At 36.4% G+C, this 11,262-nt stretch overlaps 4 protein-coding genes and 9 long non-coding RNA genes across 13 annotated transcripts; 4 read left to right on the top strand and 9 right to left on the bottom strand.

Moving 5' to 3' along the window:
- Positions 1–75: 75 nt before the first annotated feature.
- On the bottom strand, positions 76–1,076 carry SPOM_SPNCRNA.338. Its single transcript, NR_150745.1, has one exon. It is a non-coding gene; the product is annotated as a non-coding RNA (long non-coding RNA).
- Positions 1,060–1,875, bottom strand: SPOM_SPNCRNA.1411. The gene has a single exon (NR_150292.1). It is a non-coding gene; the product is annotated as a non-coding RNA (long non-coding RNA).
- Positions 1,340–2,409, top strand: cyp3 (cyclophilin family peptidyl-prolyl cis-trans isomerase Cyp3). Its single transcript, NM_001021345.3, has 6 exons — positions 1,340–1,431; positions 1,484–1,548; positions 1,633–1,650; positions 1,703–1,749; positions 1,801–1,868; positions 1,946–2,409. Exons 1-6 carry the CDS (start codon positions 1,402–1,404, stop codon positions 2,237–2,239), a joined length of 522 nt encoding a protein of 173 aa, NP_595437.1. The 5' UTR covers positions 1,340–1,401; the 3' UTR covers positions 2,240–2,409.
- On the bottom strand, positions 2,207–3,719 carry SPOM_SPBC1709.03 (uncharacterized protein). Its single transcript, NM_001021344.3, has 3 exons — positions 3,635–3,719; positions 2,934–3,589; positions 2,207–2,895 (listed from the first exon to the last, which is right to left on the bottom strand). The coding sequence occupies exons 1-3, from the start codon at positions 3,693–3,695 to the stop codon at positions 2,326–2,328; spliced, it is 1,287 nt and encodes a 428-aa protein (NP_595436.2). The 5' UTR covers positions 3,696–3,719; the 3' UTR covers positions 2,207–2,325.
- Positions 2,904–4,116, top strand: SPOM_SPNCRNA.5020. Its single transcript, NR_194376.1, has one exon. It is a non-coding gene; the product is annotated as a non-coding RNA (long non-coding RNA).
- On the bottom strand, positions 3,943–4,834 carry SPOM_SPNCRNA.5019. The gene has a single exon (NR_194375.1). It is a non-coding gene; the product is annotated as a non-coding RNA (long non-coding RNA).
- Positions 4,520–7,821, top strand: vrs1 (valine--tRNA (Val) ligase Vrs1/Vas1). The gene is made up of 4 exons (NM_001021343.3): positions 4,520–4,572; positions 4,613–4,664; positions 4,724–4,797; positions 4,929–7,821. The coding sequence occupies exons 1-4, from the start codon at positions 4,537–4,539 to the stop codon at positions 7,707–7,709; spliced, it is 2,943 nt and encodes a 980-aa protein (NP_595435.1). The 5' UTR covers positions 4,520–4,536; the 3' UTR covers positions 7,710–7,821.
- Positions 4,949–5,354, bottom strand: SPOM_SPNCRNA.5018. Its single transcript, NR_194374.1, has one exon. It is a non-coding gene; the product is annotated as a non-coding RNA (long non-coding RNA).
- SPOM_SPNCRNA.5017 lies at positions 5,523–6,011 on the bottom strand. Its single transcript, NR_194373.1, has one exon. It is a non-coding gene; the product is annotated as a non-coding RNA (long non-coding RNA).
- SPOM_SPNCRNA.5016 lies at positions 6,716–7,088 on the bottom strand. Its single transcript, NR_194372.1, has one exon. It is a non-coding gene; the product is annotated as a non-coding RNA (long non-coding RNA).
- Positions 7,273–7,630, bottom strand: SPOM_SPNCRNA.5015. Its single transcript, NR_194371.1, has one exon. It is a non-coding gene; the product is annotated as a non-coding RNA (long non-coding RNA).
- Positions 7,781–10,788, bottom strand: chs2 (chitin synthase-like protein 2). Its single transcript, NM_001021342.3, has 2 exons — positions 8,652–10,788; positions 7,781–8,604 (listed from the first exon to the last, which is right to left on the bottom strand). The coding sequence occupies exons 1-2, from the start codon at positions 10,649–10,651 to the stop codon at positions 7,824–7,826; spliced, it is 2,781 nt and encodes a 926-aa protein (NP_595434.1). The 5' UTR covers positions 10,652–10,788; the 3' UTR covers positions 7,781–7,823.
- SPOM_SPNCRNA.1410 lies at positions 9,745–11,249 on the top strand. The gene has a single exon (NR_150291.1). It is a non-coding gene; the product is annotated as a non-coding RNA, possible alternative UTR (long non-coding RNA).
- The last annotated feature ends 13 nt before the right edge of the window (positions 11,250–11,262 follow it).

Below are 11,262 nucleotides of genomic sequence, written 5' to 3'. Positions count from 1 at the left end.
AGCCTAAAGTGAATGTGGTATATATAGTAAAAAGTAAATAAATGAAAGATGTACTAGAAAATCAACTAACTTATTTATTGTAGTGGTATTTATTGTATTTCTCTAGCTGGAATGAGTATTTATTTAACCTGATTTTACGCAAGCAAGTATAAAAATTACATTTTTTGTAAACTAGTTTATCATGCTGACAACTCCTTAGTTTATTTAATTGTGTATTTTAGTATCAAATAATAACTAAAGTATTCCAAAGTTTTCGCACCATGGAATTGTTATCGTTGTTTAGACTGTAACATAAAAACACTATTACTGTTGTTCATAATCTCTGCATTCATGGTCTGATAAATGTATATTGCCTGTTAAACAATTGATAAACATTATATCTATGAAGGGGATTTCGAATTTCAAACAGATAAAAACGAGTACACTATAGGTAATAGAAATTTTATATTGAATAGCTTAATTATCTCTTCACTACCTTAAAACAATTCTTTCGGATTAATGAACTTTTTATAAGGTCTTAAAAAAGTTCCAATACTGTTAATAATATGAAGCGTTTTGAATTTTGAAATTATTTTTATTTTTATTTACAAAATCAAAATACTTTAAAAAAACACAGAGCCAAAAAAAAGATAGAAAATATAGAACATATAAAATAAAGTAAATTAAATAAGTATATCCTCATAGCATGTGAGCAAGGTTTGAGAAAAAGCTGTTGAAAAACAACTTTAAAATATTCTAAAATCTAAAAGCGCTAGTAAAAATTAAAATTTCTAAAAGGAGCAAAAGTAATACATAATGATTTTGGGTATACTACAACAACTGCTATTACAGTTTCTGTATCTTCTTTCCTATTCATTTTTTTGGACAATTTATGTGTTTATTCTTCTGACTGAACCTTTCTGTTTACGTATATGTACATAGATGTATACTACTACTAAGCTGGTTTAAAGGTATGAGGATAAGGTTGATTTCGACTACAAGTTAGGAGCATCGGTTATAATATGAATTTTTAAGCAAAGAAAAGTGTTTCTTTAAAAAAAAAAAAAAAAAAAAAAAAAAAAAAAAAACAAGCTAGCCTAATTGTAGCGTAGTTTTAGCTGTAAGGATTCTTGTTTTTCGCACTTTTCCTGGGATACATAAATAAATAACGGAATGCGGATTAAAAGAATAATGAAAGCAAAGAAAAATAGATTTCTTTCTTGTGTAAATGATTGCCTTTGATGGATTATTTTAATGATTTTCGTAGAAATTCTGCTCCCCTCCAACTCGTGAAAGCCCAAGTCTCAAATGTTCGTCAACACCCAGCGAGTAAAGTGAGAACATACAAATTAGCATCTTCAAGTCGCAAACCAGAAAATTTTATGAGCATCTTCCAGACATTTACCAAATTAACTTGTTAAAATGAGCACCGAACCTGTTGTTTTTATGGATGTATGGACGTCGTATTTACTAAACTCTCGAAAATACTAATTTTGGACAATAGATTGCTATTGATGGGAGATTATTAGGAAGGATCAAGATCCGGTTGTTTTCCAGTATAGTCCCGAAGTATGTAATTAATAATCTAAAGCCAATTTTTAACTTGAATAATTATTGATTTATTGTGAAATAAAGTGCTGACATTGAATTTAGGACTGCTGAAAACTTCAGGTAATCAAACAATTGATTGTTGGTTTTCAAGATTTTTATTTCTAATAGTTAGACAATTTTGTACAGGAGAAACGCTTGGAGTTAATCAAAAACCGATCGGTAAGCACTTTCGGCCATCAGATTCAGACTACTAATTATTAAAATCAAAAGGTTACAAAAATAGTACTTTTCATAGGATTATTCAAGGTTTTATGATACAAGGAGGTGATTTTGTGAGTGTATGTGTTAGAAAAAAGACCGTGTCATAGCCGGTTTTTTACAATTATTCCTTTAGACTATATTAACTGATGATTAGGGAGATGGTACTGGCAGCGCGACCATTTTCAATTCACGTACATTTCCTGACGAAAATTTTACTCTCAAACATGATCGCCCTGGTTTACTGAGTATGGCTAATGCTGGGAAAGACTCAAATGGATGCCAATTCTTTATTACTACCGTTCCTTGCGATTTTTTGGACGGCAAACATGTCGTCTTTGGCGAAGTAATTGAGGGCTACGACATTGTTAAAGAAATTGAATCTACTCCTGTTGGAGCAAATTCACGACCCAAGTCAAACGTTGCGATAGTCGAATGTGGAGAAATGTAGGCACGATATTTATATATACTAGGTTTCATAAGAAGCAACTCTTACATATCATTAAAAATATCTAATTATTAAAGCAGAAAAATAGGTTATGTGGTTTTCTTGATGACTGTTGCAGTAGAAGTCAAAACATTAGCCAATTCTTCTTGTCCAATGCTAAACAATAACATTATGCTAAATATTAATAGTCCAAAACCAATAATAGTAAACCAAAAGAAAAATTGAAACTCCACAGAGATATCCTGCTTAGAGCAACTTTCTCCAGCCCATCTAATAGTTTTGTTCTGGCCAGCAGCATTTGAAACCACGGAATTGGAACATTGGCAGACATAACAGGAGTCCAACTGACCATACTTGGAACATCTTCCATGACCAGAACAATCATTGGTGGCCTTTGAGCAAGCTTCCTCAGATATATAACAGCGACCATTGTAATTCTTTTCATAGCTAGCAACGACTTCCTCTATTTCTTCTCCGAATGCTTCCATGTCTACTTGACGCTTATGATATCTAGTAGAAGTTTCGGAGGAATCGATAGGAGGAAGTAAAATAAAGGTATATGTGGAGGATACCTGCTTAATCATTGACAAAAGAGTCATCATATTCTCGCGAGCTACTTGGTAAATCTTTGAATCTTTACCATATTTCTCATACAAAGCCTAAGGTGTTAAAAAAAAAGACATAAAGAAAACCATACCTCTAATCCGACTAATTGGCCGATAACAATACTGGTATCGGACCGCTCTTGTTGCGATTTTGAGCTTAAAAATTCGACAAGGATTTTTAGAGCGTATATTTCAGAAAGGAAAACTCTATCTTGCTTGACAGATATGTCAAACATAGAAGCTTTATCCTCACCAAAAAGCTGCTCGTAATCTTCTAAAGATTTATAGGGAGTAGTAGTTATTTGTGAATAAACGCCAGTTGAATCATGAATTGATATAACTCCGCCAATGTCATTTAAATATATATCAGTAGTTTTTCCATTATCTAAAGAATCAAGCTGACGCTCATATCGACACATTAAACTGGCAAATGCATTACTGGAAGGACAAGAAGAGATGCGAAAAGCAGGGTTCAGAGTATCAAACAGTTCAGACTCCGCCAATCCGGCAATTGTCAAAAAAGTATTAGACTTTTCTGCATAAAAAAAAGAAGAAAGCTCAGAATGACTGTGGAGCATTTCATTAATAATTTTTCTAGCACCGCTATGTGATTTCAGCTTGTGGAACCGTGATACGCCCAGTTTATGAGCAAATACAAGCCTGGAATCTGAAGGAGAAATTGAAGGGACTTCATTTTCATTACCAGAGAGACCTGACATATAAACTGAAGCCTCAGTATATGAAACACCTAAAACTGGTTAATAAACGCAATCTAAAACTATTTAGGACGAACCTGAGGCCAAAGCTAATGTACATCCACCGATAAAGAAAATAAAATATCTAAGGAGACTCATACGTGTTTATTTCGCAAGGATGGTGGAGGGAAGCACTTCTGTAGTCCTTTTGTGGTAGATCGCAGCTCCTTGGGTTACAACCAACGAAGTGTAATTGCCATTACTCTTCTGTGTTAATACCTGGTACGTTTAGTCTTTAAAAATTTGATTTAAAAGAGGATGTCGTGAATAATAGTTTCTCTCATTTTATTAAATAAAACGACTCGTATTTCGTTTATTACTTTTTGTATCTAATGTATAAAACTTCATCTTTTTATACTACTGGTCGATAAGACGATTTTTTAACAATCCAATGCTATAAACTAAATTCTTTTATTAAACTTTTGCACCTTTACGTTGAATCTTGTCTCAGGACTTCTTTTTTCCATCCTACTTTATAGTCCTTGATTTGTTGTAGTGATGCTGATATTCCTGCTGATTTGCAAAGATTAAACAAATCAAATTAAAAATTGCTACTTGAAATTAACAAAATCATAGCTATCAACTATAAAAGCCATCTATTAAGAGTGCAATAACGACGACATTTAAACCATGCTTGTTGATGAGTGCAAACATTTTGCTCTCAGCAACAAGGAGACCGATGAAGCATAATTAAAAGAGAACCAACTACTGTTCAATTTATACTAATAAATATGCAAAAATTTAAATGATATTAAAAAAAACATGTAGATAACGAACGCTGTTTACAAGGATTCATTATTGATTTCAAGTGTCTTAAAATTCGTTAACCGGGGAGTGCAGCGTAATGCAAATCCTTTAATCACTTGTAACGTTTAATGACAAGTTCGTTATGTGACTTTTTATTGCACCCGAACAATTCTTTCAACAACACACTTTTCCAATGGCAGACAAAGGCTGTGAAGCTGCTCAGTCTAAGGTGAGTTGAACTTTTGTCAATTGGTTTCTAATAATTGAAGGATTCTTCCGCACCTGGTTCTGGTGAGCCTAGGCCTAAAACCGAGAAAGAATGTGAGTTGTTGAAATACAAATTCATATGCATCACCTTATCATTTCTAACATCTATATAGTAGAGCGTGAACGCCAAAAGGCGGCTAAGCTTGAAAAGTATCATGCAAAGCTGGCGGCCAAGAAGGCGAAGGAGGTATGCTTAATTTTTGGAGTATTCAGTATTTTGAATTTTCATTTGTCATTTGTGAATGACTTTATACCTTTATATTTTCAATTGGAATACTACCAGCTAGATAGCATCAACGTTACTAATCATTTTATTAGGAGGCAAGAAAGCCTAAACTTGATAAGAAGGCTAAGATTGCTTCACCAGTTGCCGAGTATGTCGAAAAGACCACTCCTGGTGAGAAAAAAGTCCTTCAAGACTTGGACTCTCCTGCTTTGAAGTCCTATAATCCCAAAGCTGTTGAGTCTGCTTGGTATGACTGGTGGGTCAAGTCTGGTTTCTTTGAACCCGAGTTTGGTCCTGATGGTAAACCTAAGAAAGAGGGCGTATTTGTTATTACATCTCCTCCTCCCAATGTCACTGGTGCTTTGCATATTGGCCATGCTCTTACGATTGCTATTCAAGATTCGTTAGCTCGGTGGAACAGAATGCTTGGTAAAACAGTTTTGTTTCTGGGTGGTTTCGATCATGCTGGTTTAAGTACCCAATCTGTTGTTGAAAAGAAGCTTTGGTACACGCAGAAGAAGACTCGCCATGATTATCCTCGTGATAAATTTGTTGACATTGTTTGGGAATGGAAAGAAGAATACCATAACCGTATAAAAAACCAAATGTCTCGACTTGGTGGTTCTTTTGATTGGACTCGTGAAGCCTTTACTATGGATGAAAATCTTAGTCGTGCCGTTGTTGAAACCTTTGTTCGTTTGCATGAGGAAAATATTATCTACCGTGCTAATCGTCTCGTGAATTGGTGTACTGCTTTACAAACAACTTTATCAAACCTTGAGGTAGAAAACGTTGACGTTCCTGGCCGTACTTTGCTCAAGGTCCCTGGATATGATGAACCCGTCGAAGTGGGTGTATTGACTTCCATCGCTTATGCCGTTGAAGGTTCTGACGAACGAATTGTTATTGCTACTACACGTCCAGAAACACTTCTCGGAGATACTGCTGTTGCTGTTCATCCCCAGGATCCTCGTTATAAGCACCTACACGGTAAATTTGTAAAACATCCCTTCTGTAACCGTTCAATTCCTATCATCTGTGACGACATAATCGTTGATATGGAATTTGGTACCGGTGCTGTTAAAATCACTCCAGCTCATGATCCTAACGATTATGAAGTTGGAAAGCGTCATAATTTGGAGTTCATTAATATTTTCACTGACGATGGTCTTCTCAATGAAAATTGTGGAGAATTTGCTGGCATGAAGCGTTTTACTGCTCGTGTTAAGGTTGTTGAACGACTCAAGGAGCTCGGCTTATTTGTTGGTACCAAGGAAAATCCAATGGTAATTCCACTTTGTGGGAAGACTTCGGATATTATTGAGCCAGTCATGAAGCCTCAATGGTGGGTGAATCAAAAAGAGATGGCTGCAGCCGCAGCTGAAGTTGTAAAGTCTGGTGAAATCGAAATTGCTCCTGATATGTCTCGCCGAGAATTCATTCGCTGGATGGAAAATATCCAAGACTGGTGCATTTCTCGTCAATTATGGTGGGGTCATCGTATCCCAGCCTATTTTGTAAATTTAGCTGACGAACCTTCTCAAGATCGAAGTGAAGGCCGTTATTGGGTTACTGGTCGTACTTTGGAACAAGCAGAAGAGAAAGCTAAAGCTGCTTTTCCTGGAAAGTCTTTCACACTAGAACAGGATGAAGACGTTCTTGATACTTGGTTCTCCTCCGGATTGTGGCCTTTTTCTACCCTTGGCTGGCCAAAGGATACTAGCGATTATGAAAATTTCTATCCTACTACTCTGATGGAAACAGGTTGGGATATTCTTTTCTTCTGGATTGCTCGTATGGTAATGTTGGGTCTCAAATTAACCGGAAAGATTCCCTTTAAACGTGTATTTTGTCATGCACTCGTTCGTGATGCTCAAGGCCGCAAAATGTCTAAATCATTGGGAAATGTTGTGGATCCTATAGATGTCATTGAGGGTATTTCTCTACAAGCATTACATGATAAGCTTTTGGTTGGCAATCTCGACAGCAGAGAGGTCGAAAAAGCTAAAAAGGGTCAACGGTTGAGCTATCCCAAGGGTATACCTCAATGTGGAACTGACGCTTTGCGTTTTACCCTCTGTTCCTTGACTACTGGTGGTCGTGATCTCAACCTTGATATCCTTCGTGTTGAAGGATATCGTAAATTCTGTAACAAGTTGTACAATGCTACAAAATTTGCTTTGGGTCGTCTAGGTTCTAATTTCGTTCCTAACAAGACTGCCGATCTTACTGGTAATGAATCACTTGTAGAAAAGTGGATTTTCCACCGCTTGAACATCGCAGCAGCCGCTATGAACAAAAACATGGAAGAAATGAACTTCCTTCAAGCTACTTCAGCTGTTCACCAATTTTGGTTGTATGAACTTTGTGATGTTTACATTGAGAACTCAAAATACCTTCTAAGTGATGGTACAGAGGTACAACAAGAATCTGCTAAGCAAACCCTCTATACTGTCCTTGACAACGCTCTTCGTTTAATGCATCCTTTTATGCCATACGTTACTGAAGAGATGTGGCAGAGACTTCCTCGTCGTCCTGGAGACAAAACTCAGACTATCGTTAAAGCTGCTTTCCCAGTTGAAAGGGTAGACTATTCTAACGAGATAGCTGCTAAATATTACGAGTCTATCATTACTGTCGTTCACTCTACTCGTTCAATGATGGCTGAAAATGGAATCAAATCAGATGCTGTGGTATACATTCATCCTGATGAAGAACATTCCAAACTCATTACTTCGGAATCTGCCAGTATTCAAAGTCTTATCAAGAAATGCAAAACTTTAAGCATCGTTGATAATACTTTTGATTCGGACAAATGCGTTAAAAACGAGGTTTTAGAAGGAAGCACTATCTTTTTGGAACGAAACAACTAGATTAACAATCGAAAACTTGTATAGTAATTGAAATTACTATAAATCCCCTACATTGTTTCATTTTAAAATATCGGTCATAGAAGAAATATTTACAAGATAAATTTAGTTGTATCATTAAGGATCATTAAAAATGTAAAGTTTTGATTTCACACAATTAGCAATTCGTGAAATGATCTTGGTAGCTATGAATGTAACAGCTCCCATGGTTTTCCAAGCAGTGAAGGCTACGATACTCCAAAATATATACTTCATGTAGCCATTATTAATAAAACGCATGCCATCGAATACCTGAATCAGAACAATGGCTAAAATTAAGTTGCTTACAGCCCAAACTAGCACATAACGAGTACGAATGTCTTGGTAGTGATCCTCATAGGATTGTGGCTTCCGATAGCAATGGTCCTGAACATCGTGATAAACCGAAGTATCATTAGAAGAACTGAAATTTTTTAAAGAAGAGTTATATACAGAATTCAACACGTTGGCTTTTGGAATACTGATTGTAGTATAGCCTTCGTCGTTCATTGAACAATGGGTAATACCTGTGTCAAAATTAAATTCTTGCTGGTTATCATCCTTCGAAATTGAAGCATCATCAAGATGACAAAGTGCATATATTTGCTCAGTATAAATGCGAGTTGGCATCAGCAGAATGTATTGCACAATACAAGTAAAGATAAAAAAAGGATCCATACAAATTAAAGAAACGAAAGCATAACATGCTAGAATTAATAAAGAAGAGAAAATTAAGGTCGTGAAATAATTGTTGCCTAAAACAATTTCAGAATTATCTGAGTTGTGTAATGGTATCAATGAAATATAAAAAACACAAAAAACGAAATAAATCATAATAATGGAAAACAATGCAGTACTAATGAACAGTAAAACTCGACAGCTAAACAATTAGTTAATATGAGAAATTTTTAAAACAAACATTCATACCTCCGTGGTCGATTGCCCATTGCTAGCATAAACTGTGAAAAAATTAAACAAATTAGAATATATTCGAAAACCAGAAATAAAGGTCGGGCCCAATTACCATACGGATTCAATGAGCTGTATGAAGTGGCATTGCATACAAAGTAGAAGGCCAAAAAGAAATTTGCCATTGAGAAAAAATTCACCAACTTCTCAATTGCAAAGACGAGCGATTGAACGGTGAGCAAAAGGAATCGAAAGAACTTGTGCCGGGTAGTCCATAAAGAAAAAAAATCAACTATAACATAGACAGCAAGACTAAAGCTACTGTTAATTTCAGATTTTTTAGACTCTAGTATTCCAGCCATTGAATTGGGCGCTTCAATAGTAGCACAAGCTTCAGGTACATATTGCAAATGCCATTTTGCATCTTTTCGGGTGATTACTTTCCAGAAAAGGAGTTGTTCTTGTGCCAAAAAAGCATTGGATTGTAAGATACCTCTCCTAGGAATTTCATATTGGTCTTGCTCGAAATAATCGGCTAGTGGTCCAGGGTTTGGATATGAATCTTGCAAAGCGACGTATCGAAATCCATAAATTGCGTTAAGCGCATTTGAAATATAACCCATGCAGCTGTCGTACGGTAAGCGAAGATTGTTATGGATCATTTGGTCAAAATGTTGAGAAGCAATGAATGGATTTAACAGTCTAAAGCCAAACTTTCCTGTATCAATCGAAGTTTTACCACACATTCCTCCAATAGTGGAATCAACATCAAAAGCTTTCCACGCATGATAAATAGATGTTGGGCCAAGCCTTGCACCGTTACGAACAAAGAGACAAACCTTGGGACGAGCAAGCGATGCTATACCATTTAAAAACCAGCGATGCGAGTTATAAGTGCCTAGACGACGGTCCTTAACACAGAGTAACATCTGCATTGGAACGTTTCCGTCACCAGTCGCTGTTGTAAGATTGAGTTTCTCATCAACGTTGATGGTACTTGTGAATTCATACATATGGGATAAAGTTCTTTTTCCGTTTACTCTCCCTTTAGCAATGTGAGGTTGATACACTCCTATAGATGCAAGCAAGTCCAAGACGTTTTGGTGAACAGTGTTACGGCCATCAATTACGACACATACTAAAACCTTTTCCCAACTCTCATTTCCCCATACCCGCGACTTAGACCGTGAGCAAAGATGTTTTAAATTATTCATGATACTAGAAAGAGAAATGGCAAAAGATGCCAAATCCTCATCGCTAAGTGTTAGACAAACAGCAATTTGAATGTCGCGACCCGTGGACCATGTTCGTAGTTGAAGCCCATTATTATTCATATCTTCTGGTTGGCAGGTAATGGCCGAATACCGCAGGAAACTTGCTTCATCGGGGTTTTTTTGCATAAATGGACCAAGCATGCCACGTAAGTCTATTGGCGTTGGGCAATCAATAGTCAGGCTTCCACATAATAATGGAACATCTTTGGAATAGTGCGAACTTGATGAATTCAAGCGATCAATCGAGGTGTATGACTGACTGTGCGTCATTGGTTCATTGACGGGCGAAGCAGAGATTTCTGAATTAAAGTCCAGATACTCATTCTTGGAGGAATTTTCATAACCGTCGTCTGAGTTACTATTCACAGTATGGGTTGGTTGAAGAGGAACGCTAAAAACTCCAGTTTTGTGAAGTGGAGGGATAGGTGGCTCGTGTTCATCAAATGAACGCTCCTCAAAATCGTAAACTGAATCTGTGTAAGAAAAAGCATCTTCTTCCAAGGTCCTTAACGTCTTCATATACTCGACTTTTTGATCGTCAGGAGATTTTATCTCATCATACTCATCGTAACAAGGAAAGCTTTTAGAAGAACTCGAACTGAGGGTCGAACTAGAATATGCTGTTTCTTCATCTACACTACTGTGACTGACCCAGTTTCGTAAATCCTGCGAATCTTGAGTGTCCTTAGGTTGCAAGAAGGACCGGTGTTTAGCATTAATATAGCTGGGATTCTGAAAACTCATGTTGATGCTTTCAAAAATTTCCACAAAGCAAGAAATGAATAAAAGTGTTTGGGTTGTTTGATATTATAAATTTTCCAGATAGCGATAATTCCTTGCTTTTAGAGGGCTTAAGACGATCAATACCAAAGCCTCAGAACAAGCAGAATGATGGACCACAGCTTGCTTTTATTCCATTCGAAATTGTTACTGATTTCATTGTTTACAAATTTAGAAACGATGTTTGTTTACGAAGCAGATGCCATAGTAACGAGGTAGCCATGCAACGCGTGCGTAGCCTATGAGAACGTACAGGAGATGCAGCGCCATAATTTGTACTGCGTACTCCGTAAAATGAGAATAATGAGCAAAAGGGTATAGTATTTTTTCAACGTTCAAAAGTAACGAACAGTCAAAGATGCTAGATGGGGCAAGGAAACGACTAAAAAATTGATGTCAGAATTTCTTGACACAATAAACATGAATTAAAATTCTTTACTCTAATCAAAGAATGAAATTAATGATTTTTAAATTCAACTCAACTGCTGATGTTTTGGAAATTAGTTAAGGTAGGCAGGTGTGTGTAGCACGCACGTTACGTGATGACATTTACTTGTGTCAAACACAACAAACCA

The sequence above is a fragment of the Schizosaccharomyces pombe genome (assembly GCF_000002945.2).
Source record: "Schizosaccharomyces pombe strain 972h- genome assembly, chromosome: II".
Lineage (NCBI taxonomy): Eukaryota > Fungi > Ascomycota > Schizosaccharomycetes > Schizosaccharomycetales > Schizosaccharomycetaceae > Schizosaccharomyces > Schizosaccharomyces pombe.
Note: the sequence above shows the minus strand (reverse complement) of the source record. Positions and strands in the feature narration are given on the sequence as shown.

What these genes read in the sequence shown, in the direction of transcription:
- cyp3 (NM_001021345.3), top strand. Translation starts at nt 1,402, where the DNA reads ATGAGCACCGAACCTGTTGTTTTTATGGAT. An exon ending in AGTTAATCAAAAACCGATCG is followed by an intron (nt 1,750 to 1,800) that starts GTAAGCACTTTC and finishes TAAAATCAAAAG; the next exon opens with GTTACAAAAATAGTACTTTT. An exon ending in AAGGAGGTGATTTTGTGAGT is followed by an intron (nt 1,869 to 1,945) that starts GTATGTGTTAGA and finishes ACTGATGATTAG; the next exon opens with GGAGATGGTACTGGCAGCGC.
- SPOM_SPBC1709.03 (NM_001021344.3), bottom strand. Translation starts at nt 3,695, where the DNA reads ATGAGTCTCCTTAGATATTTTATTTTCTTTATCGGTGGATGTACATTA. An exon ending in TACATTAGCTTTGGCCTCAG is followed by an intron (nt 3,590 to 3,634) that starts GTTCGTCCTAAA and finishes AACCAGTTTTAG; the next exon opens with GTGTTTCATATACTGAGGCT. An exon ending in GCCAATTAGTCGGATTAGAG is followed by an intron (nt 2,896 to 2,933) that starts GTATGGTTTTCT and finishes TTAACACCTTAG; the next exon opens with GCTTTGTATGAGAAATATGG.
- vrs1 (NM_001021343.3), top strand. Translation starts at nt 4,537, where the DNA reads ATGGCAGACAAAGGCTGTGAAGCTGCTCAGTCTAAG. An exon ending in GTGAAGCTGCTCAGTCTAAG is followed by an intron (nt 4,573 to 4,612) that starts GTGAGTTGAACT and finishes TAATAATTGAAG; the next exon opens with GATTCTTCCGCACCTGGTTC. An exon ending in GCCTAAAACCGAGAAAGAAT is followed by an intron (nt 4,665 to 4,723) that starts GTGAGTTGTTGA and finishes ACATCTATATAG; the next exon opens with TAGAGCGTGAACGCCAAAAG.
- chs2 (NM_001021342.3), bottom strand. Translation starts at nt 10,651, where the DNA reads ATGAGTTTTCAGAATCCCAGCTATATTAATGCTAAACACCGGTCCTTC. An exon ending in ATGGGCAATCGACCACGGAG is followed by an intron (nt 8,605 to 8,651) that starts GTATGAATGTTT and finishes CTAATTGTTTAG; the next exon opens with CTGTCGAGTTTTACTGTTCA.